The 22,732-nt window shown below is 36.5% G+C and overlaps 2 protein-coding genes across 3 annotated transcripts; one reads left to right on the top strand and one right to left on the bottom strand.

Moving 5' to 3' along the window:
* Window positions 1-1,268: 1,268 nt before the first annotated feature.
* On the bottom strand, window positions 1,269-11,210 carry brd9 (bromodomain containing 9). Its single transcript, XM_065299036.2, has 17 exons — window positions 11,018-11,210; window positions 10,376-10,590; window positions 10,169-10,258; window positions 9,958-10,093; window positions 9,270-9,327; window positions 7,992-8,136; window positions 7,776-7,886; window positions 7,068-7,189; window positions 6,856-6,988; window positions 6,597-6,669; window positions 6,423-6,518; window positions 5,356-5,488; window positions 5,013-5,124; window positions 2,995-3,042; window positions 1,933-2,029; window positions 1,662-1,832; window positions 1,269-1,506 (listed from the first exon to the last, which is right to left on the bottom strand). The coding sequence occupies exons 1-17, from the start codon at window positions 11,067-11,069 to the stop codon at window positions 1,403-1,405; spliced, it is 1,896 nt and encodes a 631-aa protein (XP_065155108.1). The 5' UTR covers window positions 11,070-11,210; the 3' UTR covers window positions 1,269-1,402.
* A 3-nt stretch (window positions 11,211-11,213) lies between these two features.
* On the top strand, window positions 11,214-22,592 carry trip13 (thyroid hormone receptor interactor 13). 2 transcript variants are annotated; one of them, XM_065299039.2, is made up of 14 exons: window positions 11,214-11,272; window positions 13,068-13,196; window positions 14,387-14,540; window positions 15,079-15,205; window positions 15,658-15,713; window positions 15,921-16,011; window positions 16,119-16,191; window positions 16,276-16,339; window positions 16,423-16,509; window positions 17,999-18,105; window positions 18,275-18,428; window positions 18,560-18,672; window positions 19,071-19,140; window positions 22,117-22,592. In XM_065299039.2, exons 2-14 carry the CDS (start codon window positions 13,114-13,116, stop codon window positions 22,210-22,212), a joined length of 1,275 nt encoding a protein of 424 aa, XP_065155111.1. In that variant the 5' UTR covers window positions 11,214-11,272; window positions 13,068-13,113; the 3' UTR covers window positions 22,213-22,592. The 2 variants fall into 2 exon arrangements, with proteins under 2 accessions (XP_065155111.1, XP_065155109.1); XM_065299037.2 differs by having other exon boundaries at window positions 15,076-15,205.
* The last annotated feature ends 140 nt before the right edge of the window (window positions 22,593-22,732 follow it).

The following is a 22,732-nucleotide window of genomic DNA, read 5'->3' as shown; positions in this document are numbered from 1 at the left end:
TGGTCCTCACAGCCTGCCAAAGCCGGTGGTTCAGCTGGTCTTCCAGCTTGACCAGCTAAGTCCAGCTTAAAAAAGTGACCAAAACACAGCTAGACCAGCTTGCTACACCAGCAATACCAGCTAAAACCAAGCTGAGAGACCATCTTTAACCAGCTCACCAGCTTATGCTAGTCTTAGGATTTTTCAGCAGAGCAATGAGCAGACTTAAAAACATAAACAGCAGTAATGTTATTCAATTAATTGTTTAGTAAAAGCAGAATTCAAACTTTCAAACACCATTGTGTGACTTTGTAATTTGATAATAAAGTTAAAACAATATAAAAGCATCAAAGCAAGGGAAGGGAACATAATAGTTCTCCTTTTAACTGTAAACTAATCATCACAAGCAAATGCAAATGAGTGCTCTCTTTAAACAATGCTTCACAACCCTCAAGATGCATAACAAGAGTTAAACATGTGCACATTTGACAAATCTGAAGAACATTTGACTGTCACTGTGATCTCAAAAGATAAAATGAAGATTAAACACACAATTTTTAAAAATTATATAATCTTTTTTATAATAATCAGTAGGGATGCACCGATAGGATTTTTTTTGGGCCGATACCGATACCGATTTAAACAGACAACTTCTGGCCGATACCGATATTAAACACTTGTATACAATCCTATACAGTTGGTCTATTAGCTAGTTTATTTCTGAATCAAATTATTTTTACTGAACATGGATCGGATCTAATTAACATTAAACTGACCAACATAATAAGAGAGGCACAAATTAAGCTAAAACAAATATGATAAGACAGCATGACAACCTTCAAAGGTGGTTTTTGCTATTCAGCATTTATTTTATTAACAACATTAACTCTTTTTTTTTTTTTTTTACATATAATGGATTTCTTTATGCAGTTAATTAATAAACAATCGGTATCGACCTTTCTCGAGATATTGCAGATATGCCGATGGTTTCAAATGTATCAAAAATCGGCCGATAAATATCGGCGGCCAATACATCGGTGCATCACTAATAAGCAGGGGTGGATTTCAAATAATATAACCACTTTAGTTTGAATGGATTTTGGCATTTGTGTCCTTCTTCCAAAATGAAATTAAAAATATTTCTGAAATCATTTATATCATTGAAAATCATTAGCCGTATTAATTATGGTTGAAGATTTGTAAAGCATTACTTCCTGTAGAGAAGCTAATAAGGCTGAGATAAGACACCATTACGTGTTCACAGGATTAGTGAAAGAAAACACGAACCATTATGTAAAAACCAGCCAATGAGCTTTTATTTAAAAAACAACAACAACACATGACGCAATTAATCTGTACAAAAACTTACAGTCCACACAATACATAATAGCAGAGCAACATCAGCAGTGTTGTGCGTCGCCCATCAGCTGTTAGCTGTAGATCCGGTTTCTGGAGACTGCAGGAACTCATATGGGTCCTGAACCATCTCTGCTGGACCATCTCCAACACCAAGATGAGGTGAGCTCCCTGATTACAAAACATGAGCAAACAACAGAATTATGCTAAATATCATTATTAAATCATTACCAAAACAGGACCAAAGAGAACAGGAAGAATATGTTTTAATTTGGGTTCTGTCCAATATTTTCAACATCACTTATGTTATGTGAATAATTGAATACCTAAATGGTGTTGGTCGCGTTCGGACGCGTTTGACAGAGAGGAGAGATTGGAGGACGGTCTGGACCCAACCCTGTCCACCGCTGCATCCTGGAACTCCTGCAGGAGTTTGGCTGTTTCGTCAAAATGCGGATGACCGTCCTCGTGTTCTGGCTCCTTTTTTACACATTTACCTACACACAAAAAACCCCATCTGTTACAAAACAAACACAACAGAGAACGCAGGCCTACGCAGTGAAGAGGATTGGATATGTCCAGCACAGAAAGTCTTACCTAACGTGTTGAGCATGTCTAGAGACATATCTGGATAGCTCTTCATGGACATGAAATCCAGAACGGAGCCACTGTCTATACCACCACCAACTGTTCCCTGGAACCAGCAGTTCAGTTTTCATGAGAAAAAGCCATTCATTGATATTTAAAAGAGCACCGCACTCTTTATATTATTTAAGTTATGTCATAGATTATAGAAGAAAGGGTAGTAAATATAGTATTACAAAAGTCGAACATGCTAGCCATTTTCATACAGAAATTATGGAAAATACACAGAAAATGCATCTTGGATTTGTCCGGGATTGTTTCATTTTTGGTTCATTCACACTACCAATGATTTTCGAAAATCTGTGCGTGCATTCACACACATACCATAAAAAGTCCTGCACTTGGAAGGTTTTTGTTTCTGCCTCTTTCTGCACAGAATGCTTTCCGTGAATGTCACGGCAATGTTACAGTACGTTCACACGGGGTGTAAGCGTTAACACTTCCCGTTCACTTTTAATGGGTGACGTCAAGCGTTGCCAAACTGAATTAGTGATCCGTATGCGCCGCGTCACTGCCGTTGCTTGCGGCAGAAGTTTAACATTTCTCAACTTTTCAAGCAGCAACATGTGCGTCAGCCAATCAGATCGCCTTATGCAAATAACCTAGGCAAAGCCAGCCAATTACATTTATGGAAGACCGGAGCATTTGTATGAAAATTTTCTGGGATCAAACTGCTGTGTGAATGGTGTTATAATCTAGCGCTGAGATTATAAGCATCAAAGTTCGATTTCAATTATTGATCATTTCACATTTATTTTAATCTTTGACAAGATATCAAAAATATATTTTCACAGAATGTTCTTTACATTATGATTTTATGTAGAAAACAGTGAATCACTAAAGATGACTTTAGCTGGGTCACATACTAGCTTCAAATACGGCAAACATACAATAATGTCAAGGGAAGGCTGTTGGTAGATTCTGACACTTTTGTTATTCAGACACAGTTATCATCTAATGCTGAGCATTTAAATATTTTATTAAGCACGGATATATATTAGGAAACAATCGTACCTGTAGGTCATATAAACTAGACTTGGCATCAATGGGCATGTTCCTTTTCTTAAAAAGAAAAACATAACAGCATACACAGATGATCAACAAAAACAAAACTTCAATATTTTAAAACTGACTAGAAGAGCAACTGGTAGGGGTCAACCGATGAATGCCGATATAAACTAATAACACATGGCCGATAACTATTCTAAATTGCACAGAGCCGATAATATTCACAGCTATTTCATGTACTACGGCTTTTGATCTGTAAGTCCTTATCGATCTGAAATCATTGTCAGTTTGAATCGTTTATAACATTGATTTGAAAAAGCACCACTCTTCAAATATAATCATTACACATATTCTTTATTATCATGAAAATACCTGAAAAGGTTTGAAGAACAGCAATATAAATATATCATTAAAGGAATATTCCATTTGCTTAAAAGAAAAATCCAGATAATTTACTCACCACCATGTCATCCAAAATGTTGATGTCTTTCTTTGATCAGTCGAGAAGAAATAATGTTTTTTGAGGAAAACATTGCAGGATTTTTCTCATTTTAATGGACTTTAATGGACACCACCACTTAACGCTTAACTCAACACTTAACAGTTTTTTTCAACGGAGTTTCAAAGGACTCTAAACGATCCCAAACGAGGCATAAGGGTCTTATCTAGCAAAACGATTTTCATTTTTGACAATAAAAATAACAAATATCCACTTTTAAAGCACAACTTCTCGTTTAAATCCGGTCGTCATGCGCTAGCGTGACCCGACGCAATACGTCATCACGTCAAGAGGTCACAGAGGACGAACGCGAAACTCCGCCCCAGTGTTTACAAATGTGGTGAAAGAGGAGCGTTCCTACGTTGTTGTATGTGGAATGATACTAATTAATGTCTTTGTGTCAGTTTATTGTTTAAAATAGTCAGCAAACGTGAGTTTTATAGTTGTAACACGTGACCTCCCTACGTCACTACGCATTTACGTTAGGTCGCGCTGGACCGGACCTAAACGAAAAGTTGTGCTTTAAAAGTGTATATTTGTTATTTTTATTGTCAAAAATGACAATCGTTTTGCTAGATAAGACCCTTTTTCCTCGTTTGGGATTGTTTTTAGTCCTTTGAAACTCTGTTGAAAAAAAATGTTAAGTGTTGAATTAAGTGTTAATTGTTGGTGTCTATTAAAGTCCATTAAAATGAGAAAAATCCTGCAATGTTTTCCTCAAAAAACATAATTTCTTCTTGACTGAACAAAGAAAAACATCAACATTTTGGATGACATTGTGGTGAGTAAATTATCTGGATTTTTCTATTAAGAAAATGGAATATTCCTTTAAGCCATTTTCTGGAGCTGCGTGTCAAAGCCATAGATATGTATAAAGGCTAGATGTCTTACGGCGGAGTCTCTAACGTCATCACCTGGCGGCCATCTTACCACAGGCAGCTCGCTCACTCGTAGCATTGTGTTTAATGGTGCATGTACTTTTTAAATGACCATAACTTGCTCAATTTTGTACCAATGTTCAAACAGTTTGGTTTCTTACAAACGTTATTAACGTGGCTATAATTCTGGATGCTTTGTTATGTTTCATGAATTTTTTTTTTTAGTATAAGTATGCAGTGCCATAGGTACATCTTTGACGTTTATAACAAACCAAACTGTTTGAAAATCGGTAAAAAATTAAGCAAGTTATGGTCATTTAAATGTACCTGCACCACTAAAACCCAATGCTACGAGTTAGCGAACTGCCTATGGTAAGATGGCCCCCAAATGCGGACGTTCCACTGAACTGGCTAGCAGTGCGGGCGAGACATCTAGCCTTTATACATATCTATGGTCAAAGCTGCATGTGTATGGTTTTTTGTCTACAGCGCATATTGAGTTTCTGCACGAGAGCGCCCTCTGGCTTTTGGATGTAGTGGCATTTTACCGTAATTCATTGAGAAGCATAGCTAGCATCATCGCCAATATATCGGTGCATCCTTAGCAACTGGTGCTACATTATTGATTAACATTGATAATAATATACCTGTCGGATTTGGACGGTGGCCTTTGAGTGATCACCTGCTGTCATTTTATCCAGCAAATCATCCACAAGCCTCTTTGTAAAACTCCCACAACCCTTTACAAACTCCTGCAGGCTACACACACACATGAAAGTTTACATTAAAATACAGTGAGTGAATCACTGTGCTAAAGGTGTTATGTTAAGTTGTTAAATAAGTAGCTTGAACATATCCAAATACACTTCTGTGAACATTTTGGTTCATGACAGCAAATCTGAAGATGAGTTTCACACTTGTTTGCTCTAGAATGAGAGCAATAATGAATAACAGCATAGTTTTGGGAAAGTTAAGCTTGAAGATGCTGACCTGAGCGCACACTGTACACCCGCCTCATCTCCGTAAGCCGAGTACAGCGTATCCATCTCATCTGGGAGCAGGTCAGGATAAATAGAGTTGTTCTGAAGGGTCTGAGTGTTGTAAGCGCTGCTCAAGAACGTCACTGAAACACACACAAGATCAAATACGTGGATTTGGGAATGGGGATTTTGCAAAACAAGCTTCCGCATTCTGCAAAACAGGTAACATCACTTTTGCATGTGTTTCTTTAAATATAGAAATGTTTAACTTTAAAAAAGCTACCAAAGATAAGCAGAACCGATACATACAGATTGATATTTTAAAGTTTTATTCTTCTTCTTTCTGACGTTTGGACACTAAAACAAAATTAATGCAACGTCACATGAACAAGCTAGAAAATGAGATAAGACGTGATCCGTTATGTCTGGAAGATAGCCAGTTGATAAAACGTGTGTCTTTGAGAACTGTAAGTGGACTTATGATTTGGGTTTATTTAAGCCTGTTATTGTATTCGTCTATAGTTCTTTCAATTTTAAAGTAAGTTAGCTGGTGATTTTGTTGTTTGAGCAAACTGCTAGCTAGGTTTCACGTGCCTGTTGATGAGATATAATTGTTTAGCGCTCTTGCTCACTTTATTTATGTGCATTATTTACATGCTACAGAAGTTACACTCCTTTAAGATAATGTAATTAATAGTGGGAAATAATCAGTTTTTTAAATTTTTGCGCTATCTATCATTGTTCGCCAGACGTTCTACAACATCTGCTTCAGTTTGTGTTTATTAACCCTTTAGTTTCACTTCATCACGCAGCTATTCCCGTTAGAGGTTAAACATTTAATTCATTAATAATCTAGTATGTGTAAATTTTTTGTCATAGTTTCTATAAAATTAAGTTTTATTTGAGTGTTTTAAATAAAAATATTTTAATTTTCATCATGACGTATACGCCCCGCCCCTTTGATTGCCACGCCCTAATATTCCTTTAAAGTACACACACTTGCATTTGAAGAACAAAACCCTTGAATCACAGTTGGGACCTTGATGTTCAGATGTTTGATGACAGAATAATCCTAACCTTTGTGTCTCCGGTCATCTTTAAAGCCCAGTGATGTGAGTCCAGGAATGATTTTACTGGCCAAAGAGCTCAAATCTACAGCTTGAGTCTCTTCCTCTGAGAAGAAGAACAAGATCAGATCAACAAACATTCATGTGATGATTAATTGAATCAGAAAGAAGATGAGAACGGCACCTTCTGCTTCAGGATCTTGATTCACAACAGTGTAAAAGAGTGAACCATCTGTGCTCTTCTTAAGATATCCAATCTACATAAAAAAATACAAACACACTGGCTAAACTCTTAATATCACTGTATACACATCTGGTGTTGTCATGTGAAGACCGTATAAATAAACTTGCAGAATATTTAATCAAGTTAACTACATTTTAAAGTATTTATTAAACAAAAACCAGGGAGAAATTAGTTTTCTGTTTAAATTCAAGTTTAGCACCTTAGAGTTTGGCATGAAACGGTTGATTCGATCCCGGGCTTCATCTGCCGCATGCTCCACCAGTGCCAGCACGTGTTCCTCTGCTGTGCTGTCCGTCAAACTGCAAGCGTTGCCCTCCGGCTCATAGAGATCACTAGACAAGTAACACACCGGCTCGGTCACAAAGCACCATTAAATGTTCAGGATGGCAGAAGAAACAGCCGGTGCTTTACCTGATGATGGGCTCTTTCACGGGTTGCTTTTTGGATTTTTTGGGATATTCGGTGTGGACCGGCACAATCTCCGGCACAGGTTCCTCAGGGGCGATGTCGTCGTCACCCAAAATGGCAGCCTGCTGAGAAAAATCCATGTCCTGCATGAAAGACATGCTGCGCTTCAAAGCTAACAGCCGCTCCTGTAAGCAGAGTACAAATACAGCCACACGACACCCGTTTACTCCTCCTGCGGGAGCTCTGCCGTACGCCATGAAGATGGAAGACGCGGGGTGTCCAAAATGGGATGTATTTGATGGTAAAAATATCGTGTGAACGCACAGATCCAAACACGGATGGCTTCAAAACAAACCGCTTCAATAATGCAACAAGGTAGACTACCAGTCAAATGTTACCTGTCGGTATTTACTACTCGGTATTGATTACTAATACCTTATGTAGTAGTAGTGACCAAGCAACAGAAACGATCATATACTGGAGTTGAATTACTTTCACTTCGTGTAGACAACAGACTTCATGAAGTGCATGCTGGGATGCTGAGGAGTTCTCACGTGTGCTGGCTTTTCCATTAAAATACATTTAACATGAATGTCTATAAATCCATGCCCAAGAATTTACAAACAACGTATTGAAACTGAATGTAAATTATGATACGAATGTGTTAAATGATGAAAAACGAAAAATGTCAAACTGAGTTAAATATGTTACTTTGCTCATCATTTTGAAGCCTGTATGAAGGAGTTTCTTCGCAGCCTTGTAGTAGACCGTCTCCGGCCGGTTATAAACCATGGCGTTGTCACACATCAGCTTGAAGTCGGCCTGGAGATGACACACAGAGGAATTTAGTGTCAGTAAATCATAATATACATCAATAAGCACTTTACAGTGATTGTGAAATCATCGCTTTTATAAGCACTGGTGTACCTTGAATTCTGTGATTGTTTTGTATTCGTTCGCTGCTATTTTGTCCTTCATTGTACTGAAGTCCATAGGATGTTTAATAATCATGGAGTATCCTGGCGCAATGGCGTCTGTTACGGGGAAGGCGAAGAATCCATGTTGATCTTTCCTGTTGGAAGTTTGAGATGGTGCTTATATTAGTACATGAAATGATGCAAAGCTTAAAATAATTCAGAATAGTTTCATTAAAGCAATAAGCCCAAAGAAGCAGTGGGTTACCAGTGCATTTTATAACAGCTAAGGGGCGTTGTAAAACCCCCTTAGCTGTTATACACCCCACTGCTTTGCGGAGCTTATTGCTTTTATAAAACGGTTACTTCATATGCAAAACGACGTTAGCAGGATTTCATCAAATAAAACACAAATAAGTTGTAATTAATTATATTAGTACAAATATTACTCTTCCGCAAAACAAAGTAGTTCCTCAGAATCAAGTGTGGCTGCAACAGAGCGCCACACTCTCAAGCAACACAGACGCAGCAAAGACACAATGAAAATATGATTTAAGACTGTGGTGTTTATTTTTATAAATCAACATTCATCAAATTAATACATTAACATTTATATTGTGTTGTTGAAGTGATGATCAAATATGCGTGGAAGCATGCTTAACTTTAACTCTTTCCCCGTCAGCGTTTTTTTTTTAAGTTGCCACCCAGTTTTAGTTTAATGGCTTCCAGAAAAATGGTCTTCTTTAAATAAACATAAAATATATCAAATGAAGGAACAGATGCTCTGCTTAAAAAAAAATAATTCATCCTACCTTCATTTGTTCTTATCACGGTATCACCTCTTAAAATTTTCAGCTAAAAGCGGAGATAATTACATTTTTGTGAAGAACTTTTGTAAGATATAAGATTCAGAGCCTGATCAAAACTTTCACTGTGTTTTCAGTGTTTAGTGAATGCGTCAGTGTTTATGTTGGATAAGATCACCATCTAGTGGATAATAGCGCACGTATGAATTTGAGGTAGAAACTCCTCAGAGAACAGTATTTATTGATATTTATCTGGATATCGGCATAATTGTGCAATTGTAGAAAATTTAAAATATGATTAAAGACTGTGGTGTTTATTTTCGTAAATCAGTACGCAGCACCAGTGGCGCAGTGATACTTATGTAATGCGGTCTGAACCGTGGGGTTACCGGGGTATTTTATCACTGCTTAGAACGCGTTTCAACCAATCAGAATGAAGAACCAGAACTGCCCATTTTATAATGTTTGTTTTCACGCGGTCTTACCTCTGAAGCAGACGCAGGAAATGCTCGAGAAGCTGCTGCCGAGGAGTGCATTCATTTTCTGGAAAAAACAAGAAAGAGGATTCAATATAGGGCTGCAAAATGATTAATATATATATAGAATATATTAAATATAAATAAATATATATACACACATGTAAATGTTTCTTAAATACATACATGAATGTATGCACACACTCATATATTATTCCAAAAACCACTTTGTATGCGATTAATAAAAGCATATATTAATCTTTCCACAGCAACATTTTTATATTTATATATCATTTAAAAATACTGATAGATTTTTTTTCTTAAAATTATACATGCATATGAGTGTGTATTTATATACACAAAATTAATATACACAGTACACACACATACATGATGTAAAGAAAAACATTTATTCTGCAACATTTATTAGTTGCGATTAATCATTATGCAGCCCTAATTCAATTAATTTTCTGCAACAAAACAACATGAAACCATGCATGATTTATTTTGAAGGATTTCATTTCTTTGAGGGTTGTGCACTATTCACAATTCTTATTCCAGTTCCTTCATTTGAATTAAATTTGAACCAAGGGAGAAAACCTGATGCAAAACTTTAATTCATATTTTTATCAAAATAACTCATCATGAATTAAAAGCTAATTCTTCAGTTGAACTGTAAATGATTAAACTGTGGCACCTTGTTGAGTTCTGCAGGCTCGTACGGGTCGATCCGCCTGCTGCTCCACCTCGACTTTCACCGGAGGAAGAAACTCATCTACCTCTGATTCTGACTCGATCTTCTCCCGTTTCCGTTTTTTCTCCTCTACGACCACCTGAAACACAAAGACCCTTCAGTAAACAATCTGATCTAACAGCTGGATGATCAGACAGAGAGTCACTGATGTTACCTCTACAGGTTTGGGCAGAGTGAAAGGTTCAACTGGTACACTGGCGGCATTTTCGGACTGTTCTCGCTCACGTTTCTTCTTTTTCTCTTCCTGGATAAATGAGATAAATACAGCAGTTATAAGACACAACGTGTGTTTTGGATGATCACAAGATGCTACGGTGTCACTGTGGTTCCTCAGTGCCTGTAAATGCACACGTCAGCTTACCTTTCTCCGTCTCCTCTCTTCATCATCTAAATGTTTTTCTTTCTCTGCTTTCTTTTTCTTCTTCTTCTTCTTCTCTTTGTGGCGTTCCCACTCGTGGTCGGAGCGGTCGTCATAGTAACTGGAGTCATGTCCCGATCCGGAGAGCTCGGTCACTTCACTGCCACCCACCTTGAGCACCAGCTTCAGTGGCTTATCTAAAGGTTTGTCCTCATAGTCTGAAAAAGACAAAAATATCAATGCAATTTCTACCTTGCAATAGAATAGGAAACTTATTTCTACATTGTAGAAAACTTTTGTAAATATACAGCTGTGGTAAAAAATAATAACCAGAACATCTAGTGTTATTCAATATTTACATGCATTAATAATCATACACAACATCATACCATCAAATTCCCCATACTGTAAATATACTAAAAGACAACAAAACAGTCAGAGCTGCAAGCAATAAAAACACAAAAACAAATCTGAGACACAATGATGTAAATAAATATTACAGACGTGCTCGACGTAAATTACGAGTGCACATTTGTTTATATATTACAGTTTGCATATACAACAGAGATTTATTTAGTTACTTGAATGAACACAGATACACAACATAAAACGATTGTGTATTAACACACGCACGCGCGCACGCACCTCCCTCCACTGTTCTCCATTCAGGTCTGTGCTTCTTGTGTTTCTTCCCCATCGCATCTCTTTATTTGTGTAAATAAACAGATTGTGTTTTGGACAGAACTGTCTGTGATGCTCTTTAATTGTCCGTCTCGGTGCGACAGCAACATTAGCGGCTAATGTTGACTTCCGGCCCCAAGTGACGTCATTTCCGAGTTGGCCTGACGTCATTGTTGGCGCGGTATGTTCGAGTTTGTCTGCCCGTCGCTGTTTTGAGAGGTGAGCGTATTTAAAGACTTCATTTACCTCATGTATTTAAAGTTAGTCGTGTAATATGTGTAAATTAGAGATATTATGGGTTGTTATTATGATGAAGGCTGTAAATCAAAACGCAGTGAGCTGTTACCTCATGTAACTTACCTCCGGTGTCCAAAACTGATGTGATGACTAACTTAGATCAAATAGAATGTGAGACCCTTAAGTTACATCAAGTAGCGAGGCAGTACCATGGTAAGTATCAGAAGGTAATGACATAACTTAACTTTGGTAATAATTCATCAAAATGTAACAGTAAAATACGTTTCATTTACAAAATTGTAAGATTGTTAGATTGTTCTTTTAAGCTTTGTGTAGTTTTGAATTTGAGTTATATTATAGTTGCTATTCTGACTGAGGCGTTGCCAGGGTGTTTTTGGGTGGTTGCTAAGCATTTTCAGGGGAGGGGTTAGTGTGACCCAGTCTGTGAAACCCCGGCTTAAGTCATTTTTGTGATTTACTCTTTGCTACATAAAAAGCACACTTTCTGCTGCTGTTTTTTCTTCTTTCATGTGTTATATTGTAAACTACATCACTCCGCAGTGCACACTTAAAGGGATAGTTCACCCCAAAATGAACATTCTGTCATCATTTTCTGATTCCCCTGTAGTTACAAACCTGTATAAATTCCTTTGTTCTGATGAACACAAAAGAAGATATTTTGAGGAATGTTTGTAACCAAACCGATCATGAGCGACATCCAGGAGGCGAGGTTGGATCTGGATCCAACTCCTCCCACTTTATATACTTTGCTTCGCCAAATGAACCAGTATAGGCCCTGTCCCAAATGGCACACTTCATGTGGACTTTCGGTCTCGTGGCCTTAAATTCCTCATGCTCGCTTAGTCTACGAGTCCGTAGGGTGTCCCATCTGTCATTTTTACTCTTTAAAGTGTGCTCATCAGCGCCCCCTTTGCCTCCTTGATGCGGTCTCGGCGAAGCTTGCACTGCAGCAGGCTTTGCGCACTTTACCAACCTGAGAAAGAGCAATCAGACCAATCAGACGACGAAAGGGAGGAGTTCACACTGACAGGCAACTTCTCTTCCTATTTCCTATTTTTTTATATCCGTTATTAGCACATTTGTAAGAAAAGTAAACCTTCTGCGATTGAAACCTGTTTCCTAATGGTTGTAAGCAAAGACGCGTTAAAACAAGTTGAAAGTCCATACAAGATAAACATTCAATTTATTTCTAAATAACATGCCATATATGTTAATAATTATGCATATTTATACTCTATACATTCATAGGTATTAAACTGCTCGTGGTAAGATTACCCGTAGTACGCGAAATTTTTTACTCCGAAACATTATAGCAAAAAACCTTACACTTCACCTTAAAGGCATAAGTAAAGTTTGTTCATTCGTCAAAGAATAAGTTAATTTAGTTACGACTCAATGTGGAAATGGTAACGCAACAAGTGTATGAAGTATCTCTGCCGACCAATCAAAATGCAGTGGGAAGAGATCTCTAGACCTGGATCTGAATTCAACCCCACCCCGATGTCGTGTCCTGCAGTGAGGCGCTACTGTCATTAGCCCCATTAACTTTCGTATTTGATAGTCAGCTGTCAGATCAGTTACATTGTGTCAGTCTGAAGGTTTCTAATGAGATTTGTGTGGATTTAGCTGCAGTTACAGTGAGAAATGCCTCGGGTTAGATATTGTAAAAAATTCACTTAATTTGATTGCATGTTACCTTTTCATTCATAATACAGGCTTTTGTTGTGAGTGTCGAATGATTTTGTTTTGTACACAGATTCTCTGTATTGAGCTGATTTACTTCAGTCATCTTCACTGTAGTAATGGAGATATCAGGTGCCGATCAACACATGACTGAAATCATTCGACCTGATGTGCACATAGAGGTTCAAGTGAAATCTGAGAGGTGCGTCATCAGTTTAGTGTGTCTCTGATCATGTAACAAAATTTTAGGTTCTTAATACACAGTATGTGTCTTATCTAGTCTATTCCTGATACACGTAAGTCCCACCATGTATCGTATTTTATCAGCTGTGACCCTGGACCACAAAACCAGTCATAAGTCGCATAATCATACTTGTAGCAATAGCCAACAATACATTGTATGGGTCAAATGATCAATTTTTCTTTTATGCCAAAATCATTAAAGGGTACATTTCAAAAGACTTTTTTTAAGATGTAAAATAAATCTTTGGTGTCCCCAAAGTACGTATGTGAAGTTTTAGCTCAAAATACCCCACAGATAATTTATCATAACATGTTAAAATTGTCATACTTTATAGGTATGAGCAAAATGTGCCGTTTTTGGGTGAGTGAGTCCTTTAATGAATGAATGAAATATTTTATTTTGAACAATTAAAAGATGACTATGCGTATAGAATATACATATAATTAAATAAAATTTTTTTTACATTATTAACACCCTGTTCGAAAAGGGATAGGTAGAAGCGTAGGCTTGCATGTTTAACATGCAAATGAGCTGAATGCTGCACTAAACAGCAGTGCCATGGTTGGATAGTGCAGATTAAGAGACAGTATTATTAGAATAAGATCCCCTTCTGACATCACAAAGGGAGAGAAATTTCAAAGAGCTATTTTTTCACATGTTTGCAGAGAATGGTTTACCAAAACTAAGTTACTGGATTGATATTTTTCAAATTTTCTAGGTTGATAGAAGCACTGGGGACCCAATTATAGCACTTAAACATGAAAAAAGTCAGATTTTGTCCCTTTGTTCCATGAAGATAGTTTTTAATTTCCTTGCATAAATTTATCAAAACTTAGTTTTTGTGAGTGAATGCAGTTGCCAATGACTTCATTTTCAGACAACCTAAAGGTGATTTTCTCAATATTTAGATTTTTTGCAACCCCCCCTTTCAGATTTATAAATATTGTTTCATGTAAACAAATCATACATCTATTAAAAGCTTATTTAGTTGATAATTCTCAATTTTAAAACATTGACCCTTATGACTGGGTCCAGGGTCACAAATGTCCTGTTTCACTCCTAAATACATCACATTATGGAAGATAAACTGGTGATATGTAAATAATGTACTGTATTGTGTTTTAATTGGTAAGAAAATGTGTTTGCAGCACGGTGAAGAGATCAGATATACGGACTCATGTCCTCTCACTGCTGGATCGACACAGCTCAGTTTTAGCCTCTTACAAATGGACAGAATTTGATGATGAATTTCTTACCAGAAATGTGGAGTCTGTCACTATCACCGATGCAGTTGGTCCCAAAGTACGTTTTTTCTTCTGGTTTATGTATCATAATCTGAGTTTTGCATTTGAAAAAACTTGTTGGTGTTAATACAAGTCAAATTTTGGACATTGCTTCTTGTCCCTACTTCATAAGAGTGTAAGTGTGTAGATTTGTCATCTTGACAAACAATCTGAAATTTAAGATTGTCTTGTTTGTTTAACAATTTTCCAATGTTCACTGCCGCCAGATTCACTTTTCTTTGTTATATAGTTTTGTTTTCTTGGCCATTTTGAAATGTGGAAAGGTAAACGATAAAGAAAATGAATTAATGTGCAGTGGGTGTGTTCAGATGTTTCTTGTCATCATTATTTTAATAATAATAATAATAATAATAATTCCTTACATTTTATATAGCGCTTTTCTCAGTACTCAAAGCGCTTATGAACGGGGGAATCTCCTCAACCACCACCAATGTGCAGCATCCACCTGGATGATGCGACGGCAGCCATATTGCGCCAGAACGCTTTTAAACCTGAACTTCTCAATTTGATATTTTTTTATTTATATTTTTCAGCAGTTTATAGATCTGAGGGTCCACAACCTTTGTATTCATATATTTTCTCTCAATGATGATTCCCCAAACACACTCACTCTTGAGGAGGAGGAGGAGCTCTCTGCTGCCAATCATTGGCTCCTCCCAGCAGGTCAGTATGACACACCCTTTCTGGGTCATATCTCACATAAACTCCTTTATAGAAATAGTTTGAAACTAAAAGTATAATTTAGAATTACATTTTTTGGATGAACTACCGTTAAAATATTGCTTATTTCTTTCAAGCATTATTGCTAAACCGATAAAAATAGTAAGGAGCCCCTAAGGGGACAAAATTAAATGAAGTTTAGTTTTGCATGCACACGTGAAACTATCGCGTTTTGTTTCGCGTGTGCACGTGAAACTTTCACGTACGCATGCAATAGTTTCACGTGCGCACCTGAAACTAAACTTTAAAAAAAAATTCTGCACATGAAGGTTTCGCGTGAGCACGCGGAAATAAACTTTTGATTTTTTTACTCCAATGTCACCTTAGGGGCTAGGTAAAATAGAGATGCGTGTATTTTTAAACATCCAGATCCAATATGTCTTTTTGTCTGGTAGGTGAGTTTCATGGCATTTGGGAGAGTCTCGTTTATGAGGAAGACATCAAAACACATGTAAGACACATTCCTCTACTGTCATCTCATTATTTTTATTCACATTTAGTTCTATAGCGCTTTTTACAATATGTATCAAAAGTAGGTGTGTACACAGTTTTGACTAATTGTGTATCAAACACTTTATAAATTGTATCTGTATGTCGTGGTATATCATAATATCCTAAGGCTCAGCCCACTTCTTGATGTATTTCTGCTTTTCTTTAGCTCTTGGATTATGTCACTACAACAATTTTCTTCTCTGACAAGAATGTTGACAGCAATTTGATTGCCTGGAATCGTGTCGTCTTACTTCACGGTGAGTCTTAGTCCAAACAATGAAAGCTTGTTCAGCAGTTTTATTTTTGATTGAATATTCGCCCGTGGCATGTTTACACAGTTGCTGTATGTGTCATAAACCCTCAGGGCCGCCTGGCACAGGAAAGACGTCTCTGTGTAAAGGACTTGCTCAGAAACTCTCCATTCGACTGTCTAGCAGGTGTGTCAGTTTTCTGATGATATGACAGAAGATGAACACCCTTCATTTCATCACCTGTTATTCATTCGCTTCCTTTCTTCGCAGGTACGCGTATAGTCAGTTTGTGGAAATCAACAGTCACAGTCTCTTCTCCAAGTGGTTCTCAGAGGTACACCTGGACCCGTCATATCTAAAGTCATGGTCTTAAACTGCACATATGATACTCATTTAACACATGTGACTGTTTTACAGAGTGGGAAACTGGTTACGAAGATGTTTCAGAAGATTCAGGAACTTATTGACGATAAAGATGCCCTGGTGTTTGTGCTAATAGATGAGGTTCTCACTTTTTAAACATTATCATTGATCTTCCTTTTAAAAAAATAGCTTGTATATGTTGTCTACTGGACACCAAATTGATTTCCACCGTTCTGGATGTTGTTTTATTTTTGTTGATTTTAAATTATGTTTAACCCTTCGACTGTCCCTTTTTGAGTGTGGAGGTAAAAAGGTGATGTGCACTTTCAAATTAATATAACTCGGGCATTATTTGGTCTAGATGCAAAATCATTTGGTCTTGTTTTAAAGAAGACACTTTAGTTTTTCATTGAATTGTTTGAAGTTGTAAATATTCGATAAAGAAAGCAATAGCAATTTAAATTTATTTAAAAAATTTAAATAATGCAATAATGTATTTTATTTAAAAACATAAATATGAAAATGTTTTACTCCCAAAACACCACAAGTCTTAACTAGTTCTTATCCAAATTTCAAGTTAAAATCACAAAAATTTGGTTTCTGTCACACTTTTAGAGGTTTTACCAACAATAGCCACTACGTGTCAATGGTTTGCTGCATAACCTTGTCACAAATTAATAAATTACTGTCACTGCATTATTATTCATGCAAAAAGGTTTTGAAATATAAAAACTACATTCTTAGAGCTTTCCAATGATATATAGTTTGTCGTGATTTTTGAAGATTTATAGATTTATCTAAAAAATAAAAATAATGCAATAAAGTATATCTTTTATATTTAACCCTTGTAGGTTGTTCAAATTCACTAACCTTTCGAGTTGTGAATTAAACGGCGGTAAAAAATTTATCAGATGATTTTTCACATTTTGTTGCATAAATCTGTTAATCAACCTCAGTACTGATCAAAACTACCAAATGTTTACAAAAAAAATCAATGATTTTAACTCTTTAATTGCCTTGTCTTGGGCTTGACTTCACTTATAAACTTGACAATTAAAGAGTTAAAATCATGGAATGTAAACATTTGGTAGATATTTCTCCGGGTTCAGTAACTTTTAACAAAATGGCTGTCACATTGTCACTATATAGTTTCTATCATCAAATGGCCTTGAAATATGAAAACTACATTCTTAGAGCTTTCCAACAATATATAGTTTGTCAAGATTATGCCACGTTTATAGGATATAAGGGTGATTCTCGTGAAACATTTTGATAAAAAAAAAGTAAATGCAAAGTAAGGGTATTAAAATAAGAAGCATACAGTTACAAACATCTCTTCACGTACTATTTTGCACATGATTTCAAATGACATCATACAAACCAATTTTGTTGTTTTTTCCACATTTAAGGGGAAAATTGTCATTAACGCAACATGTCCATGACTGGATTTGGGTTCTTTGACATGGAAATATTTATAATTAAAATATCTAAAAAATAAAAAGCTTCAGTGCATGTTATACTTTAAACATTTACAGTAAAGAAACATGTGGTATTTGGTGATCATTGGTAAATGTAGATAATAGGAATATAAATGTGTCCAAGACCAATTTTTTTCCTGTGTGTTTGTCAGGTGGAGAGTCTCACAGCGGCACGAAACGCAGCTCAGGCAGGAACTGAACCATCCGATGCCATTAGGGTTGTGAATTCTGTCCTTACCCAGCTTGACCAGATCAAACGGTTAGTTTCTCATGATCTTCACCTCAGTAAAATCAGATTTTTACATCAGATATCTAATCTTATTGTGCACAATTTATTGCTATACTTTTTATTTTTAATTCTGCACATTAAGTGTTGTTTGCATTTGCATCACTCATATTCATTCAAACCTGTTGCTTTACTGATTCAGGCACCCGAATGTGGTGATTCTCACAACATCTAACGTCACAGAGAAGATTGATTTGGCTTTTGTGGACAGAGCTGATATAAAGCAGTATATCGGGCCTCCCAGCGCCAATGCAATATTCAGCATCTATCTGTCGTGTCTGGAGGAGCTCATGAAGGTGTTTCTTATTTAACATCTGTCTGTACTTTCTAGAGGAACTTGATTTTTTAAAGCATGAACATTATTTGTGTGATTGATGAAAGACATTATGATTGCTGTGTGAGATGAAAATTCAATGTTTCCCTGCAGTGTCAGATCATCTACCCCAGACAACAGCTGCTAAGACTGGAAGAACTGGACACCATGAACTTCATGGAAAGTGATGTGACTCGTTTGAGTTTAATGCTGAGGAAAATCTCACAGTGAGTGACCATGAACACACCTCAGATTATCTCATGATTCATTGGGATTAATGAATTAATCTCACTATCCAGAACATGTCTGGGTCATATTTCCCCCTAAAATCAAAAAGGATTTTTATTGTAAAGTTTCTTTAAAGGCACAATATGTAGGATTTTTACCACTAGCGGTCGCTATTTCACAATAACAAAGGTAAAGCTTAATGACGTTATGAAGGAGAGTGGAACAATGGGAGATGTTCACGGATGAGGCAATTAATTAATGTTTAATATTAGATTTATTGTATTAGAACGTCAACACACTTGTACACATAACAGGTTGTTATTTCCCACATATACGTGCAGATGTGCTTATAGACCATGTGGAGATCATTACAGATGTTCTCACTCTCTCTGAACAGGAAGAGCGTCGGATTCAGCGGACGAACCTTGAGAAAAATCCCATTTCTGGCCCATGCACTCTTTGGAAAGGTATTCTTCATTGATTTGGTGTAAAATAACACAAAAAACGACCCCCTTAACCACGGTTAACCTTAATTTACATTAAACTATAGCGACACGCTTATATTAAACATCAGGATAAGCAATATGATAAAAAGTAATGTTCATTAAAGGTGTAGCAGAGGATTTTCTCGAATTTTAGAAAATAACCACCTTCTCCACTTTTTTTAAAAAAATGCAATTGCGCAACACTCCTGATTGACAACTAGGAGGACCAATAGTCTTGATGATCCACCCGGAAAAAGAAAATCTTCCGCAATACCTTTAAATTACTGACATTTAAAAACAGAATAAATATGAATTATTGGGGACACCAAAGATATATTTCACATCTTAAAAAATTAAATGTCTCCTTTACCAATTAGTGAATGCATTAACTAACAATGAACAATACTTCTACAGCATTTATTAATCTTAGTTTATGTTAATTTTGGCATTTACTAATACTGCATTTATAAAACCAAGCAGTGTAACTGTTAACATTAATTAATGCATGAACTAACATAAATAAACTGTACTGACATTAACTAACTTTAACAAGAATTAAAAGTGCCAAATAATGCATTGAAATAATATGAAAGGATATATTATTACCTTATTTGAAAGGGTCATCATGAATAATAATAGTAATACATTTTATTTATGGGCGCCTTTCATGGCACTCAAGGACACCTTAAAGTAAAACACAAAATAAAGCAATAATAAAATACAAAACAATCAAATTACATCGTCAAAGAAGAAAAGATAAACAAAATACAACATTAAAAATAGTCCTGCTTAAAAAGATATGTTTTTAACCAAGATTTAAAAGTGAGCAAAGACTCGCTATTTCGAATATTCTGAGGAAGCTTATTCCTGAAAAAGGGTGCAGTGTTGCTAAATTTGTCTTTATTTTATGGGTTCTGAAAGATAGAGAATTATCAAGGATAACACCCAAGGACAATTATGGAGCCATCAATACACAGAGAAACCACCAGCCTTAGTAAGAATTTCAGTTTTGCTTCTGTTAAGTTTGAGTAAATTATTTGAAAACCAAACTTTAATGTCAGATAAACAATTTAGTAAACTTGACGAAGGGAGATTAGCAGTGTGTTTTGCAGACATGTAGCTATGGGTGTCATCAGCATAACAATGCAATTGGATTCCATGTTTCCATAAAATAGTACAAAGCGGCAACAAATAAATAATAAAGAGTAAAGGACCCAAAACTTAACCCTGCGGGACACCAGTATTAATACATAAGGGACTCGACTTAAACATACCTAACTGATCAGACTGACTATGATCAGCTAGATAAGATGTGAATAATGATGTGCTCTGCTCTGATTGGCTGTTTCTCAGAGCAGCTTCTTAAGTAGCTCTGTGTGTGTAAACAGATCTTATGGTAAATGGACTGCATTTATATAGCGCTTTTAACAGACCTTCTGGTTTGTAGACAGCCTACATGAACCACTAGGCCACTGCCGCCCCATGTTTGAGTCTTGTGTTTTAGTTTGTATCAGATGAAGTTACAGATTTTTAGGAATAATTAATAGTTTGGAGATTGTTAATGGATCTTTCTGAGTGGTAAGTTTGTGTTTTTTTTTTTTCAGTATGGACCTGCAAAACGTAACCGTCAATAGTAGAACTTCAGCCTTAGCAAATAGTATTAACTAGCATATATTGTTAACTCAGCAGTCACCACTTTGTTTTTAGCATTGTAACAACATTGTACTTAATTTTAGGTGTAATTTAATGTTGTGGGTGTCAGGCCCAGATTAACACAGTGAAATGCCCCAGGGTGACCAAATTTCAAGTGCCCTTACTAGTAAAAAAAAGTTATTTATATATATATAATTGAACTCTAGTCATTCAGGGCTCCAGACTAACTCATTTTTTTATTAGGAGCACTGTAACCCCTGACTGAAAATGTTAGGAGTGCCAGCAGAAAATTTAGGGGACACCTTAAATCAGCCTGCAATGCAATTATTCAAATTTTTTCCAAAATAACTGCATTACTGAAAAATACTAAGTAGACTTAACTCTATGCAGTTGCTGCACGTGTCATTGCTCAATTGATGAAACTTTTAGAATAGGAAGTTAGGAACCAAAGAATCATACAACCCCCTATTCTAGGCCCAAGATACATACATATAAAATAAGTTATATGCAGATAGCATACTGTAAAAGAGTGGCGGTTTTCCTTAACTGGGCACTGATGCCTGAAACCTTTGTTCTCATCTATAATGTTGTTGGTGTTTATGTAGGCTAAAAGTTATCCCGCTCTCTTTGTCTCTCATTTCTGCAATGTTTAATTTTAAATCCGCATCGGTGCGTCTTCTCGCAGTTCTGAGTGAGATGTGTTGACTTTACCCGGGCTGCGTAGACCCATAGGTACAACAACTGAGCACATGGTGACATAAAACGATATACGCGTCATACAAATGAGCATTTAAAACCTGATCGCGCATTCTGTAGTTTTGTCATGGGTGCCCGCACATGCGCGAGTACTTGTAAAAAAAAAATTTGGGCCGCAGTCTGGAGCCAGAGCCCTTGGTGCCCCCCATTGCCTGGTGCCCCAGGGCACTCGCCCAATCCCCTCTACGGATAATCCGGCCTGGTGGGTGTACATCTGCACTGTAACATCAGTTGTTTTGTTGAGATTGCTCTGTTTTCCAGTAGTCTTTTGCATCCACAAAGTTTACATAAGAAGGAGAAAACAATCGTGTTTGAGGCTCAAGATATGTTATTTCCATGTACACAACTCTTATTATTCAACTATGACTACATAAATATAGTTTCACATTCTACAGAACCTTTAATGCATGGTAAATGCACATTGCTTTTTAATGTTAGTTAATGCATTTACTAATTACCAACACAACCTTATTGTAAAGTGTTACAATTACTCTTATATACCAAATTGAATGTGTTCTGTTAGTGAAAGTGTGTTTCTGTTGTCTTTAGACATCTACAATGACAGTCGAGAGCTTTCTGAAGGCAATGGATCTCGCTGTGGAGAATCAGAAACAGGAACAAGCAAACCTGGTCAACTGTGTTTAAGCACAAGCCTACAGCGGGCTGTAATATATTGCTATAACACTTTTATTTTTCATACAATACTTCTGACCACTCTGATCTGCTAACACCGCATTTTCTAATCACCTGGTGAATCCTGTTTTATTTTAAGTTTGAATGTTCATATAAGCACTTTGAATCTGTTATCTTTTAGGTAAAGTGTTGAATTCATATTCATGGAAGTCAAGTTGCTGTTAATTCTGCTGGTTGTAATTTCATGTGATCCATATGTGCGTCAAGTATGTAAAGCAGTTTGACATATGCACAGCTTCAGCTACGGTTTGCATATCAACAGTTAATTTTATGTTCAGTTTTTATATATGTACATATTTAAACATTTGATTAAAACAAGCACAATGTCACTTAGTCTTCTCTCAATATGTTCTAGCGTACTTCGCGCTACCAGCAGGTGGCGTAATGGTGTTTAAAGTCATAGGATGAATTGACAGATAAGTGTGGTTGGTAGCGACATAAACTCCAGCACCATTTGTAGTGACCCTGCACT

Source organism: Paramisgurnus dabryanus, chromosome 13, assembly GCF_030506205.2.
Source record: "Paramisgurnus dabryanus chromosome 13, PD_genome_1.1, whole genome shotgun sequence".
NCBI classification, from domain to species: Eukaryota; Metazoa; Chordata; class Actinopteri; order Cypriniformes; family Cobitidae; genus Paramisgurnus; species Paramisgurnus dabryanus.
Note: the sequence above shows the minus strand (reverse complement) of the source record. Positions and strands in the feature narration are given on the sequence as shown.